This window comes from Pristis pectinata, chromosome 9 (genome assembly GCF_009764475.1).
Source record: "Pristis pectinata isolate sPriPec2 chromosome 9, sPriPec2.1.pri, whole genome shotgun sequence".
In the NCBI taxonomy this organism is placed as follows: domain Eukaryota; kingdom Metazoa; phylum Chordata; class Chondrichthyes; order Rhinopristiformes; family Pristidae; genus Pristis; species Pristis pectinata.
In genome coordinates, this window is record NC_067413.1 from 42,743,145 (window position 1) to 42,756,766 (window position 13,622).

At 42.1% G+C, this 13,622-nt stretch overlaps 1 protein-coding gene across 2 annotated transcripts in view; it reads left to right on the top strand.

The window, feature by feature from the left end:
* Window positions 1–835: 835 nt before the first annotated feature.
* tmem65 (transmembrane protein 65) overlaps window positions 836–13,622 on the top strand; it is a 46,604-nt gene continuing 33,817 nt past the window's right edge. For both annotated transcript variants that reach the window (XM_052023041.1, XM_052023042.1), the window contains exon 1: window positions 836–1,364. In XM_052023041.1, the coding sequence (XP_051879001.1) occupies window positions 1,073–1,364 (292 nt within the window). In that variant the 5' untranslated portion in view covers window positions 836–1,072. The remainder of the gene's footprint in view (window positions 1,365–13,622) is intronic.

Genomic DNA, 13,622 nt, shown 5'->3' on the forward strand with positions numbered 1-13,622 from the left:
TATCCCTGCTTTCCCATCCTCCGTATTCTCGTCCCGTAAACAAACAAAGGTTAATATTCCAAGTAGATTATTTTGTCAGTAATTCTTTGTTTTCCTTTGTCAGCTATTCCTGTGAGTTTATGGCGTACTTTCAGCATGGTACCCTATTTTTATTTACTTTTGAGCATTTTATAATAGCAATCAATGACCAAAGGGTAAGGTAAAAAAAAACTGAGAATGCTGGGAACCTGTAATAAAAAGTCAGTTCTGATGAAAGATCGCCGACCTGAAATGTTAACGATGTTCTTTATCGATAGATGCTGCCTGACTTGTTGAGTAGTTTCAGTATTTTATGTTTTTAGTTGAGTACTAAAAACTGAATTGTTCCATTCTTGCAACTCAGCAAACCCAGATTGCAATGTGCACAAACCACTGTGAAAGAACCAAAGTTAAATGAGAGTTCCGCATTTTTATACAGAAATAATTAGAGATTACACTCTTTTTGAATGTGTGTCAGGGAACTGGGCGTTTTTCTAAGGGATGGGCGTTATAGCGTCATAATCTGGACCATACGCCCTGCAAAATAACAGCTATGAAACTGAAAGGTTGATGTCTGACACACAATTTCCAGACCGCTCCGCCAGCTATGTTTGACAGCAGCGCGCAGTACTTGGGGCGGAGGCGCATAGGGTGCCGGGAGTTGTTGTTCTAGCGTCCCTCTGACTAGTTTGAAATCCGCCAGGCGAAGACTACAACGCCCACAATGCTGCGCGCCCGGGAGTGCCTGGGGCGGGGCTGAATGTAAGCATGCGCACTGCTCCTCCCTTGGCAGCTGTCATCAGCAGCCTCTGGGAGTTTCCCTTCTTGTCCCGGGGGTGTATATCAGCTGACTTGGAATGTTGAGACATTGGATTCGAATTCAGAATTAGAACGTGGTGCTGGCCGGCCCCGACAATGTTACATTTGGGCGGAGCTGGCTCTTGAATGAGTGCAAGGATTCCGACTGCTGCCTCTTTCCCTTGTTTCCATCACCCTACAATAAGCAAGACTTTTTCGCTTTTGTTTTTGCAATCGCTTTCTTTCTCCCTTCGCCATGCTGCTGAGGAGAGTTCTGCGCCCGTCCCGGACTCTGTTGTCCAGCCTGAGCTCTGCGAATAGAACTAAAAGCTGCGGGTTCCTCCCTCCTGTTCCATTGCTCGCTCGCCCGAGTACCGCCGAGCCGGCTCCTTATCGGCAGGGATATGGCACTCATTCGTCCAAGGAGCCGGTGGAGCCACTCTACACTGCGCAAGGAGCCCGCGACTTTGTGTATAGCCTGCACTCCAAGGAAAGGAAAACTCTGCTTCAAGAGCTCCAGAGATTCGAGTCTATGGCTGCGGCACAAGGTAAGAAAGTAGCATGTGACGGGGAGGACGTTGCTGGAGATAGGAGGGTTGAACGGAAGTACACGAGAAGGGCTTGTAACTGGATTATTGCTAAACTCTTGGAAAGATCGGCAAGGGACGGGTAACGAGTGGAGAAAGGCTGAGCCCTATACAGGCCGGAGAGGGAGTTTGGGTTGACAGTGCGCAGTCGCTTCCATTCTCCCTTCGCCGTGCTGCTGAGGAGAGTTCTGTGCCCGTCCCGGACTCTGGGAACGTGCACATGTGGCTTGGTTGAAGGAGCTGTTAGGATACGGTGTAGACACATACACCGAGAAGGGGATCCAGATGTAAGCTTAAGCACGAAAAAGTGAAGACTTAGTCATTCTGGTGGGGACAATATATACCGAGTATTGGAGCGTTCTGTTCCTCATGATAGGGGTATCGGAAACAAATGGGCACATTTTAAGGTGACACACAGAAATTTTGAAGGAGATTTGAGGGGAATTTTTAAGTGTGGTTGATATCTGGAACTCGCTGCCGGAGGTGGTGATGGAATCGGATACAATCACTGCATTTAAGAGACATTTAGGCAGATATTTGAACAGGCAAGGCATAGAAAGATGAAGATCTAATGCGGGCAAATGGAATTAATGTAGATGGGCAAAAGGGTTAGTATGGTCGTGATGGGCCGAAGGGCCCGTTTCTTTGTTGTATATCTCCATGACTACGTGTAGACATTGCCGTGGAAGTAAGGGGTGACTACCCTACAACTGGTCACTGTGCCAAAAGACTGTAAAACGGCCAATGATCAGCGCAGGTTGAAGGTTAAATCAGTGCTTTATCCCCGAAAGTGTGAAGAACAGTTGATCTCTCCGTCTTCCCGCGTTCGCGAGGGTGAACCATATCTAGCAACAGGGTGAAGGTCGGCATTTGATGTAAGGTTGTTAAATGGCAACGAAATATGTGGACTGCAAAAAATTGAACCAAAATGTAAATTGGGTATAATGGGACAACTTACTGGCTTCGTTATAGATGGTGCTTAAGAATCACCCGCACAGAGCTTATTTATATCTGCCTTCGACACTTTAGACGAACTGATATGTGGATGGAGGAATATTCTTTAGCTCTCCACATGGAATCTAATTTTTTGGCAGTGGCAGCACGGGAGCTTATCAAGACTGCTGGCGGTGTTAAGAATTGCTCTTCTAAAGTTGCTGGATCAGGCAGCTGTTTGTTTCCACTGATTAACTTTTACCCTCTTCTTTTGTTCCCTGAAGGAAGTGTTTTCTTCTCAGTTTAGGTCCCAAAGTGGAAACTTTGTATTTCTGTCTCACAGACCTCGTATGTGCATCGATATTTAAATCTGGAGCTGGTGTTAATGCACTTTCAGCAGATAAAGAATTGTTTGAAAAGATTATAGAAGCTCAGGGTTTACGTGTAGTCTAACAGAGAAGTGGGTGAAAGACACCATTGGGAAGAATTTAACTTTTCCTGTTAAGACCATCGTCATTTAAGTAACGTTAGCGATAGAATTCAGGACATGGGGAACACAGACGTTGGCTTAATGTCCCTCTAAGTTGTACATTAGAACACGAATAGTGTTTGTAAATGGATCATTACTATCAACAACAATATTGACTACAGAATGATGTCAGTCCGCATTCTATTGCCCAATCCTAAAGCTAAACTGGTTTATGAAATACAGACAAAGAATTAAAATAGGAAGGTGAAATTAGGTATGAATACGGGGAATGAGCCGCCGCCCTGGGTTCATTCACAGTGCAGTCATGTTGCACAAAAGCCAGGGCTACTCACACCGCCCGCACGTTACTGGTAGACCGGAGTTGTTCGAGGGGTTACCAACTTCGAGTTGTTCCTCGTTTTACCGTGTCTATGGAGGAAGAACACTCCCAGCACCTCGAGCGCCGGGTAAAGTCCCTCATCAAAACCACAGCGAGTAGGTTTAGTCGCATTTTCAGGGATGATCTGCACCCCCAGAATTGCTGCTTGTTCCTCGCTCTGCAGCCACCGAAAGGGGCAGAAAACATTTGCAGCAAATTCTGGAGACAGTCAGCAACTGTGGAGATGAACAAAACACGGTTAGCAGAGAATCAACTTCAAACACCGACGGTTTCCCCTCCCCAGATGCTGCCTGATCGCTGGGTATCTCCATTAGTCTGTGTTTTAGCTTCAGATTTCCACCTTCTGGATCCTGCTGTTGGGACATTTGTTACTTGGTCGGTCGGTTTTAATTTTTTTCAGCAATGGAGTTGCTTTTACATTGTGACACAAAATGCTGGAGGAACTCAGCAGGTCAGGCAGCATCCATGGAGGAAAATGAACAGTCGACGTTTCAGGTTGAGACCCTTCATCAGGACTGGAGAGGAAGAGGGCAGAAGCCAGAATAAAATGGTGAGGGGAGGAGCACAGGCTGGGAGGTGATAAGTGAGCCCAGGTGGGGGGGGGGGGGGGGGGGGGGGAAGGGGCTTGTGGGTGGGGGAGGGGGGATGAAAGGGAGTGATGTGAGCAACTGGAGGTGGAAGAGGCAAAGGGTGAGAGAAGAAGGAATCTGGTAGGAGAGGACAGTGGTTATGGAATAAAGGGAAGGAGGTGGGCAGGTCGTGAGGGCAGAGGAGGGGAAAGAAGGGGTGAGGGGGCCACAGGAATGAGAGAAAACAGGGGAGTGGCTACTAGAAGTTGTAGAAATGGCAGGTGATAGGTGAGTGTAGGTGGGGAGAGAAGGGAGCATCTGCAGAATATCTTGTCTGCTTTTGCATTGTATTGTTCTGGGACAGCTGAAACTGCAGGGAGCCAGTGGAGTTTAAATAAAGGGAAATATTGACACTGAGTGTTGGTGGGACAGACTATCAATTTGTTTCAATTTCAGATAGGGTATTGCAGTGGTACAGTCATTGCCCATTTTAATTAATGGGATATGGGTTCCACAATGGTGCTATCAAACAGAATGGGGATACAATCCTATGAAGCACACCTGTTCATGAATCAACTGCTCGCCCATGCCCAATTTGAGTTTTGACAGACCTCATTAAAGGCTAAATCTGAACATGGACCAAAGAGCTTAATTCTACAGGTCAGAAAAGAGTAACTGCCTTTAACATCAGGGCAACATTTGATTGAGTTGAGCGTCCTAGGGAGAAGGATGGCTCTTGTGGTGAATTGAGCTAGTCCTGGGACATCTGCGAGTGTTTTTAAGGGCCATCTCCTTGGCCCTGATATCTTCAGCTGCTTTATTAATAATCTTTCTTCCAACATGATGTCAAGGGTGGCGATATTTGCTGCTGGTTGTTCAGGTTCACTCACAACTCCTCTGCAAGCAGGACATAAAGGGATGTGGAATTAATACAGGCAAGTGGGATTAGTACAGATGGGCATGATGGTCAGCAGAGATGACGTGAGCCAACGGGCCTGTCTCTATGCTATACAACTCTAACCCTAAATGAACCAGCCCATGCTCGCATACAGCAAGAATCCTGATAGCACTTAGGCATCGGTTTGTGAGTGGCAAGTAACATTACCTTGTGCTGCAGCCATGGACTTGAATCTCTGGCAAATTGGCTCACTTAACAATGAAAGCAATGTCTCCAATGGTTGAGGGTCAGATGAGATCTTCAATTGATGTTCAATGAACTCTGTAATAAAAGCAGATATACTGGAATCTTTCAGCAGGTTAGGAAGCATGTGTGGAAGGAGAAACAGTTAACACCTTGGGTTAAAAATCCTTGAACTCTCATTAGTCACTAAAATGCTCAGCAAGGCAAAGAATTGTTTCAAAGAACAAATTCCATCACAATAGGATATGGATACGGATTGATCCTGATAAATGGAGACACAAGCGATTCTGCAGATGCTGGAAATCTGGAGCAACACACACAACATGCTGGGGGGATCTCTGCAAATCAGGCAGCATCTATGGAGGGAAATAAACAGTTGACATTTTGGATCAAGACCCTTTGTCAGGACTTAATCGTGATAAAACTGCTTTATTGTCTCTCTCCAAAGAAAGTTTTGCAATGCAGCTTGTGAGCTGGACAATGTCAAAACATTTCTTTTCCTTGTAAAATGTAAATGTGCCACTGATCCTTAACCAGAATCTCAAATGTGCACATTACGCATTGCATACACTGAGTAATGAAGTATCCCCTTTTGAACTTTTACACTCCAGTGTGGCTTTGTCTGCCACTGTCCCAGATACCTTGTCAAATTCTACTTCAAGTATTTGATGATAGCTTGTGGCACCTTTGAATAATTCTTAATGTTAAGAATAGTACTGTCAAAAATTAATGACTGCACCTCTTCTGAGCCTCATGTTTGGGGTATAGTAATAAAATTTGGTTATGTTCGTCAGTTGACTTATTGATCACAACCCGTAAAGATCACTTTTCCCACTTGTTCTTTTCTGTATACTTCAAATATATTGGTTTGTGATTCTGACCAAATTTGTAAGAGCAAGAAAGAGCACTTGAATCATGAATCTCTTGCTCAGTTGTCCAGTTTCTCTAATGGTATTTTTGCAATTGAGTTCTTCGGCAAGTTTACTTTGTGCCACCTATTGAAACTCTGGATTCTGTGCTGCGATGATACAAGGATACAATAATTTTCTATGTTTTGCTTTTGATTAAGATTGGATTCTGTTTTCAGTTTGAAGTTTTGATGGTGATATCATTTACATCACACAACTCTCAAAGTGAATACAAAACTCTTGGCCATGCAATTAAATCATTCACATCATACCAATGGAGTGTTTTAACACTCAGCTGCCAGTTTCTTTTCTCAAAGTACTCCTTTTTTGCTCAACAGTATGTTGCCTCAATATCTAGGGATGTGACTGGCTTGAAGTTAGTGAGATCTACTGCAGGAACGGGTGAATGAGGTCTGGGTTGGTTAGATAGATTGCAAGCCCCAGTGGTAAATGGGAGGGAGTCAGAACCCTGGGAAGGAGGGCCTGATCCCTGAGAAGGCAACTGCAACTCCTACAATGGCTAAGATGGGTTGTGGACCCTGGAAGTAGGAATGCTAGTGACCTCTCCAAATGTGGTTGACAGGTTGGATAACTCTACCTATTGTAGTAGAGAGTGCAATCCACAATTTGTGCATTATGGCATTTCGCACAGGGCTTTAGTGACACTATAATTGAGCATCAACTAAGGACATATTTGCTATATGCTCGGTATTGGTCTTCACAGTAGAGATTCTAAAGGTACTGGTGATATGAACAAACCTAACAATACATCAAAGGAGAACCCTAGTTGATTACCTAATAATCATAAAAATAATGATGATGAAGATTGAGCCTTTGGGTCAACACATCTCCAGAAATTGGTTTCCACCAGGAGAAAAATTATTGGAGGTGCAGGTAAAGGCAGATATGGCACAGTGGTGCAATATTTGGCAGAAGATGAAAAGGTGCCTTGCTTAAACTGGCAGAAAGTTTAAAATACATTCACAACTATTATAATCTGCCAGCACAAGCCTATCAGTAGAGTTAATAGTGATGGAGAACGAGGTTTGTTTTTGGGCATTCCTGAGAATACTGTTCCTGCGTAGCTCCAGAATAGAATATGGCCAAGGACAGAACCTTGGTGAATTCGAGGCGAGTATGAAGAAGAGCATGAATCCACAATTGTGGTGTTGGTTTTTTTGGAATGGGTCGACATTGAACAGGATGCCAGGTATGCAAGTACAAATATTCAGTAATGGATGAATACAGGAGTTCCCCAGGTTACTAGTGAATTGATTTATGAAAATCTGACTTTATGCAAATTCTCCCAAGCATTTTTCAAGCTCGTGTTAATAATGTTTCATGATATTCATTAATGACTGGATACCATACATATTCCATTAGTTTAATTAAGGGTAGTGTTAGGATGATTATTCCATGAATTGAAAGAATTATAGTAAGTGTGCGTAGGGTGATACAATAAGGGTTACTACAGAAAATGGGTATTTCTGACTTATGGAGAATTTGGCTCTCAGACGGTTCTCAGGAACAGAACCCTTGTGTAACCTGGGGGCTGCCTGTACAAACCTTGTGTGATGCAGGTCCAACTGTTATTTTAGATTAGGACTTTCATTTGCACACAGGGAGAAGTGTTTATGGGTGAGGAGACTTTGCATTTAAAATTCTGGATTGCTTTATAATTTAAATGTTCATATCAGCAAAATAAAACAAGTCTTTAAGCAATGATTCAATATGAAGGCCTGTAATGTTCATGCATTTAAAGCATGTTGGCACAATAAATCACTGCCTTGGCGGTGAAGAATAACAATGAAATACATTTTATTGATTCTGTGGGTTTCAGTGCAGGCTTTGGTATAAGCTCTTGATATTCATATGTGGGTGGTCTCTTTGTACGTAATAGGCCTGAAAGATGTATATACCCTTGCTGTATTCAAAAACTCACCTCTTGCATTTACTTCAATGTTCTGAGTGAATCTTCCTATGTGCACATTGCCACAAACCGTAATAACCACAGAAATACTCCTGGGAGGCAGTGTTGCCCTCGGTTACTGATTAGTTTCATGATGTAAGTAAATGTTTTTATTCTTATCCATGACAACCATTTGCTCAAATGTTTCTCCTATGGATGAACTCTACCAAATTCTTAAAAACACAATGCTGGAAACATTCAGCACGTTAGGTAATGTCCGTGGAATGGGAGTTAGCGTTTCAAGTTGGTGACCTTTGACTAGAACTGAAAGGTCATTGGCCTGTGTTGTTAACTCCCTGCTTCTTTCTCCACTGATGCTCTATGCTGCTGAATATATTGGTTACTTTTACCTGCCCATTTTCTCGTGGGTATTGATTTTTGTTTGCTCTTAAGGGTTCAGAATCACAAGAAGGTTATTGCCCTATCTTTGGAAAAAGTTGTTCAACATATTCCCATGCCTCCAGCCTTCTCTGTGTAACACTAAGTCATTTCCTTCAGTTCTGAATTGCCTTTTGAAATTAGTAGTGCATGTTTGAACCTAGTTGTGTTCTGCAAGTATTTTTGAATTTGCCTGTTGTCAGTGGCTATATTGCAAGGTTGAGACTGGATAAGATCAAGCATAAAAGATATGATTTGCATACAATGTAGTGAACTGTGATTTCCATAATAGGTAACATAATGTAGCAATAAACTGAACTAGTTTATTCGTAGCCAGTGTATTTCAAGTATCTTTGCTTTGCAAGTGTATTGAATTATTGTAACATGCTGCTCTGGAGCACTTCATCTGAATAAGTGCAATATTAAAGGCTATAGAGATGATGTTGAAAAACAAACAATTAAGATGGTATAGAAATGTGCTATGATAAATAGTGGTTTATATGGTGTTTTTATGCAATCGGGATGGAAATGTGAGACTAAATGGATATGAGAGGCAGTGTTGTAAACTGCATAACAATAAAACCACCTTAGCATTTGTGGCATTCTTGACTTGGCATTGGCAGCAGTGCTCAAACTGAGCACCACAGTCTGATGCAACACAAAAAGTTGGAGGAACTCAGCAGATCAGGCAGCATCTGTGGGGAGAAATGGACAGTCGACATTTTGGATTGAGACCCTTCATCAGGACTGGAAAGCAAGAGGGGAGACTCTTGTGTCACTGTGTCACCAAAGTCTGACGTTAGATTGTTCGTGGTCCCATCCCAATACATATTCTGCCAAAGTCAAGTTGTCTTTTGATTTCCTACAAATTTTAATGGAATATAGCTGAACCTGAATTGACATGAACAGTCAGGGTTCAAGGAAAACAAATCACAATTTCCTTGTGTGAAAAATTTTAGCTTTCCACCATTACTCATGCACACAAGGCATATCATGTTCTTAAAAAGTCACAGTCAGAGACTTCAACTTTTAACATGTCTTCTGTGACAATGGATTAAATAAAGCAAACAATAACCTAAGACCTAGAGTGGAAAATGGAAAATAAATGGTCAGAAAATTACAATAACACAAACGGGGGGAAAAAAATGACTTATTTCCTTCTGCCTCTGAGAATCATCTGATTGTAATTTTTGAGAGAGACTCCAAACAAGTGCAATAGCAGAAAAGCTGTGCAGTAAACCTTGCAATTTAATGGGCATCTTTAATTATTGAATTGAATGTTCAGTCAGCTAGTGGAATAGGCAACAGGAGTACGTGAGCTAATGCACTTGTATGTGCTTATGGTAATTGCATTTATAGATAACGGAGTTCAATGGAGATGTATTTCCAGGAAAGGGTATACACTGATCAGAACTAGTCTCTCTAATTCCCTGTTGTTTGCTGAAGTCATGAATTTTGGGAGAGTTAATCTCTTTTGAACTTTGTGCTTCTTAATCACTCAGACTTTGACCACTTCAAATCCTGCTTGCATTGCATTGGGTAGCCCAGTTAACTATTAAACAGCTGCTGGGGAGGGAGGGACTATTCTCAAGCATTGCTGAACCTTGTATCAGACAACAAACACTTCAGATCTTTGCACTTTTTCTTGTCAATATTCTTTGAAGAAGTTGCTTTAATCACAACACTTGATTTTCAGACAGTATTGCAAAATAGCAATGAGTATGCTTTTGTGGTTTGGGATGGGTGCCCAAATCATAACTGATGGAGAATGTAGTGGAGAGAAAATGCTCTTTACCAAGAGGATTGTCACTTATGCAGCCTTTATACACGTTTGTTAAGCACATGTAACTTGGGCAAAACTGACTTGAAAATGTAATGTGTACGTGGCTGACTTGAAAATGTAATGTGTACGTGGCACTGTTATTGCTGTTAGTGTAATGTAGTGGACCATTTAACATCTTTGCAATTTTAAATGGAAGTTGAGAAAAATCCATTTTCCAGGGAAAATAAAGCAGCAGTCACTGCAATTTATAATTTTTCCAAAAAAAAACAAATGCCACACTCCCTTTAGCCAGAATGAGGACACCTTTATCTTGGACCCAATCCTTTTGAAAGTAAGGCTTCAGTTCAGTCATCTCCCTGTCTGAATACAAGCACAAAAAACATTAGTTTGTAGTTCAACTCTATTCTTGTTGTTTTAGACAACCTCTGCTACATTTCTGCTCGTGATTATCTGCTGACATTTATAAATGAAGACTCAATCTGAGGTACTCTGGCTGTTCACTGCATAAAACTAGTGATGGGTCTTCACGTTAGAAAGTTGTTTTTTTAAAACACTGATTTTTGTAAATGAGAAATGTTAATTTAAAATTGTTTTGTTCACAATGAGTCAGAACCCAATTTTTGACCTTGCACCTAATTGTCTACCTGCAATGCACTTCCTCTGTAGCTGTGACACTTTACTCTGTATTCTGTTATTGTTTTTACCCTGTCCTACCTCAATGCACTGTGTAATGAATTGATCTGTACGAACGGTGTACAAGTTTTTCACTGTACCTCGGTACAAGCGACAATAATAAATCAATACTAATTAAAATTTTTTAATGTGTATAGCTGAAATTGTATGAATGATCTTGAATAAAATTTAATTAGATTTCCTCTTATTATCCTATCATTCCCTTATTCAGCTCTCCAGTCTAATTGGCCTCAACCACTGGTCTGGAAGTGAATTTCACAACTCATTATGCTCTGTGGAAAGTACTACTTGTGCTTCTGTTCTAAATCTCTTCTGTTTGATCTTCTATCTGTAGCACTTCATGCTAGACACCTTTAAGACTTTATACCTATCCTTTGGCTTTTTATCACTTTAGCTGCTTGTATATTTTATAGCTGCCTTGAGCTGTCTATTTAACAAGTGCAATCAATGACAGATGAATATGTAAAATGCCACTGAATATGATATAATTGCATATCCATTCAGTTTACTGAAGTACTTGTCATGCGCCAGTGCACACTGATAGAAAGTCAACTTAACATAATGTGTCTTTGGTCTAGATTCTAGTGATATGGCATTGGCTTGAGTCCTTTGGTGAGAGCGACAACAGTGGGAGCTTGAGTGAGAGCGACAACAGTGGGACATCATCTCTGTTGCTGAATTCCAAGCAGTGATGAGACCACATTCAAAAGTGCAAAAATTATCCATGTAGTTCAACCTTTTAGGGGATAAGTTAAATTTTCCATTTAGCCTTTCTGATTAGAATAGGAACAGGCCATAGTCATCACATTGTTGTACTTCAGCTACTGCAGTATCACACAGCAAGAACTAATTTGCAAAAGGCTATTTAGGGAGACCATATGGTTCAATGGGACTTTGCTTCAAAAGCTTCATTGCTTTGATTACACATTCTTCACTTTTAATATTTTTATGTAATATTTTGAGTCACAGCCAGGCTTTAAACATTTGGTGGTCAGTATGCCATCAGTATCCCCCTGTGAAACATTTTAGAATGCTCTGTGGAAAGTACTACTTGTGCTTTCTGTTCTAAATCTGTATGGGCGGAAAACTCCAATAACCTGGCGGCTTCAGGACTTGGGTGTTAGACTAGCAGATTTTCTGGACTGTTGGATGTTAATGCACAACAAGCTTGCATTTCACATTTTTGTGTTACACAATAGTATATTGAATTTTCCCACTGTACCTGGTGAGTTTAAAGGGAGCAGGGAATATACAAACAGTCCAGACACCTGTCTCTGTCCACAAACCTACCTGTGTTCTAAATGACAACCCCAGCCCTTCCTGCACTCCAGATCCCAGGGTCTGGCCACACCCTGGCTCGCATTCTGTACACAAGCTTGCATTCCAAATTAATGAGGCAGATGTTGAACCATAGGGATTTCTGAACAATTGAATGCCAGATTATTGGAGTTTCACTAAAAATGCAGGTTATTGGGTAACCTGATGCATTCTATCTTTGTGGCATTTGTTTGTTTCAAATGATTGCAGGTATATGAATTTATTAATAAAATTAGAATATAACATAAGCCTATACCTATGAGCTATTAACTTATTATTCTAGTTGGTGGTAGAGAAAACAGTTTAATTGGCTAGTTAGTGTTCATGGGTTATTCTAATTCAAAGTAATTTTTTTTATTATTACAAAATAAACTTTATTCATTTAAAAAAAACAAAATATACAACAAATAACAGTGCAAACCTTTACATTTGTGTATGGAGCAATCATTAGTGTTATCTTTAAACTCACAGCACTGATGCTACTCGTGTGGCTCGCTGGGGTGATACCCCAGTCCCATATTTACAGTATTTAAGGGGCTTCCTTGCCTGACCCTGCCCCTCCCTCTCCAGTGGCAGAAGAACATTAAACTGTGGTCCATCTCCACCAAGCCCTTGCGTTGGCTGCACCCAGCTTCAGTGCATCCCTCAGCGTGTACTTTTTTTTATCAATCCAAAATAAACTTTTCATCACAAAAAAAACCAAACTATATACAACAATAAAACAGTGCAAACCTTTACATTTGTGTACAGATCAATTATTAGTGTTACCTTTTTATATAAAAAAAACACAGCACTGATGCCATTCGTGTGGATCCCTGGGGTGCTAGCCCAATCCTGTATTTGAGGGGCTTCCTTGCCTGACCCCACCCCTCTCTCTCCTGTGGCAGAAGAACCTTAAGCTGTAGTCCTTCCCCACTGAGCCCTTGCGTTGGCTGCACCCAGCTTCAGTGCATCCCTCAGCACATACTCCTGTAGCCTGGAATGTGCCAGTCGCAGTGCTGGGAGACCAACAAGTTTTGGGCAGACCAAAGGGCGTCTTTCACTGAGTTGATGACCTTCCAGCAGCAGTTGATGTCCATCTCCATGTGCGTCCCCAGGAACGGTCTGTAGATCAGAGATTCCTCTGTTACACAGCTGCTGGGGATGAACTGTGACAAGGACCCTTGCATCTTTCACCACACCCTCCTCGCAAACCCACAGCCCGCAAAGAGGCGGGTGACCATCTCGTCCCTAGCGCAGTCCTCCCAGGGGCAGCACGCGCTGGGACTGATGTTTCGACCATGCAGGAAGGATCTGACTGTGAGGGCCCCTCTTATCGCCAGCCAAGCGAGGACTTGGTGCTTGTTGGTGAGCTCTAGCGAAGAAGCATTCTGCCAGATGGTCTGGACAGTCTGCTCTGGGAACCACCCCACAGTATCCATCAAGTCCTTCTCCTGCAGTGTCTGTAGGATGTTCTGTGCTGACCACTACCTGATGGACTTGTGGTCAAAGGTGTTGGTCTGGAAGAACTTTATCATGAAGGACAGGTAGTGCGGCAACGTCCAGCTGACTGGGACTTGGGATGACTAAATAAAGTGGTCAGACTTGTAGGAAGCACCAAGCAGCTGCCAAGATTCAGGCACAGGTATATTCACACACCTTTAGTTTGTCAGGTCTTCT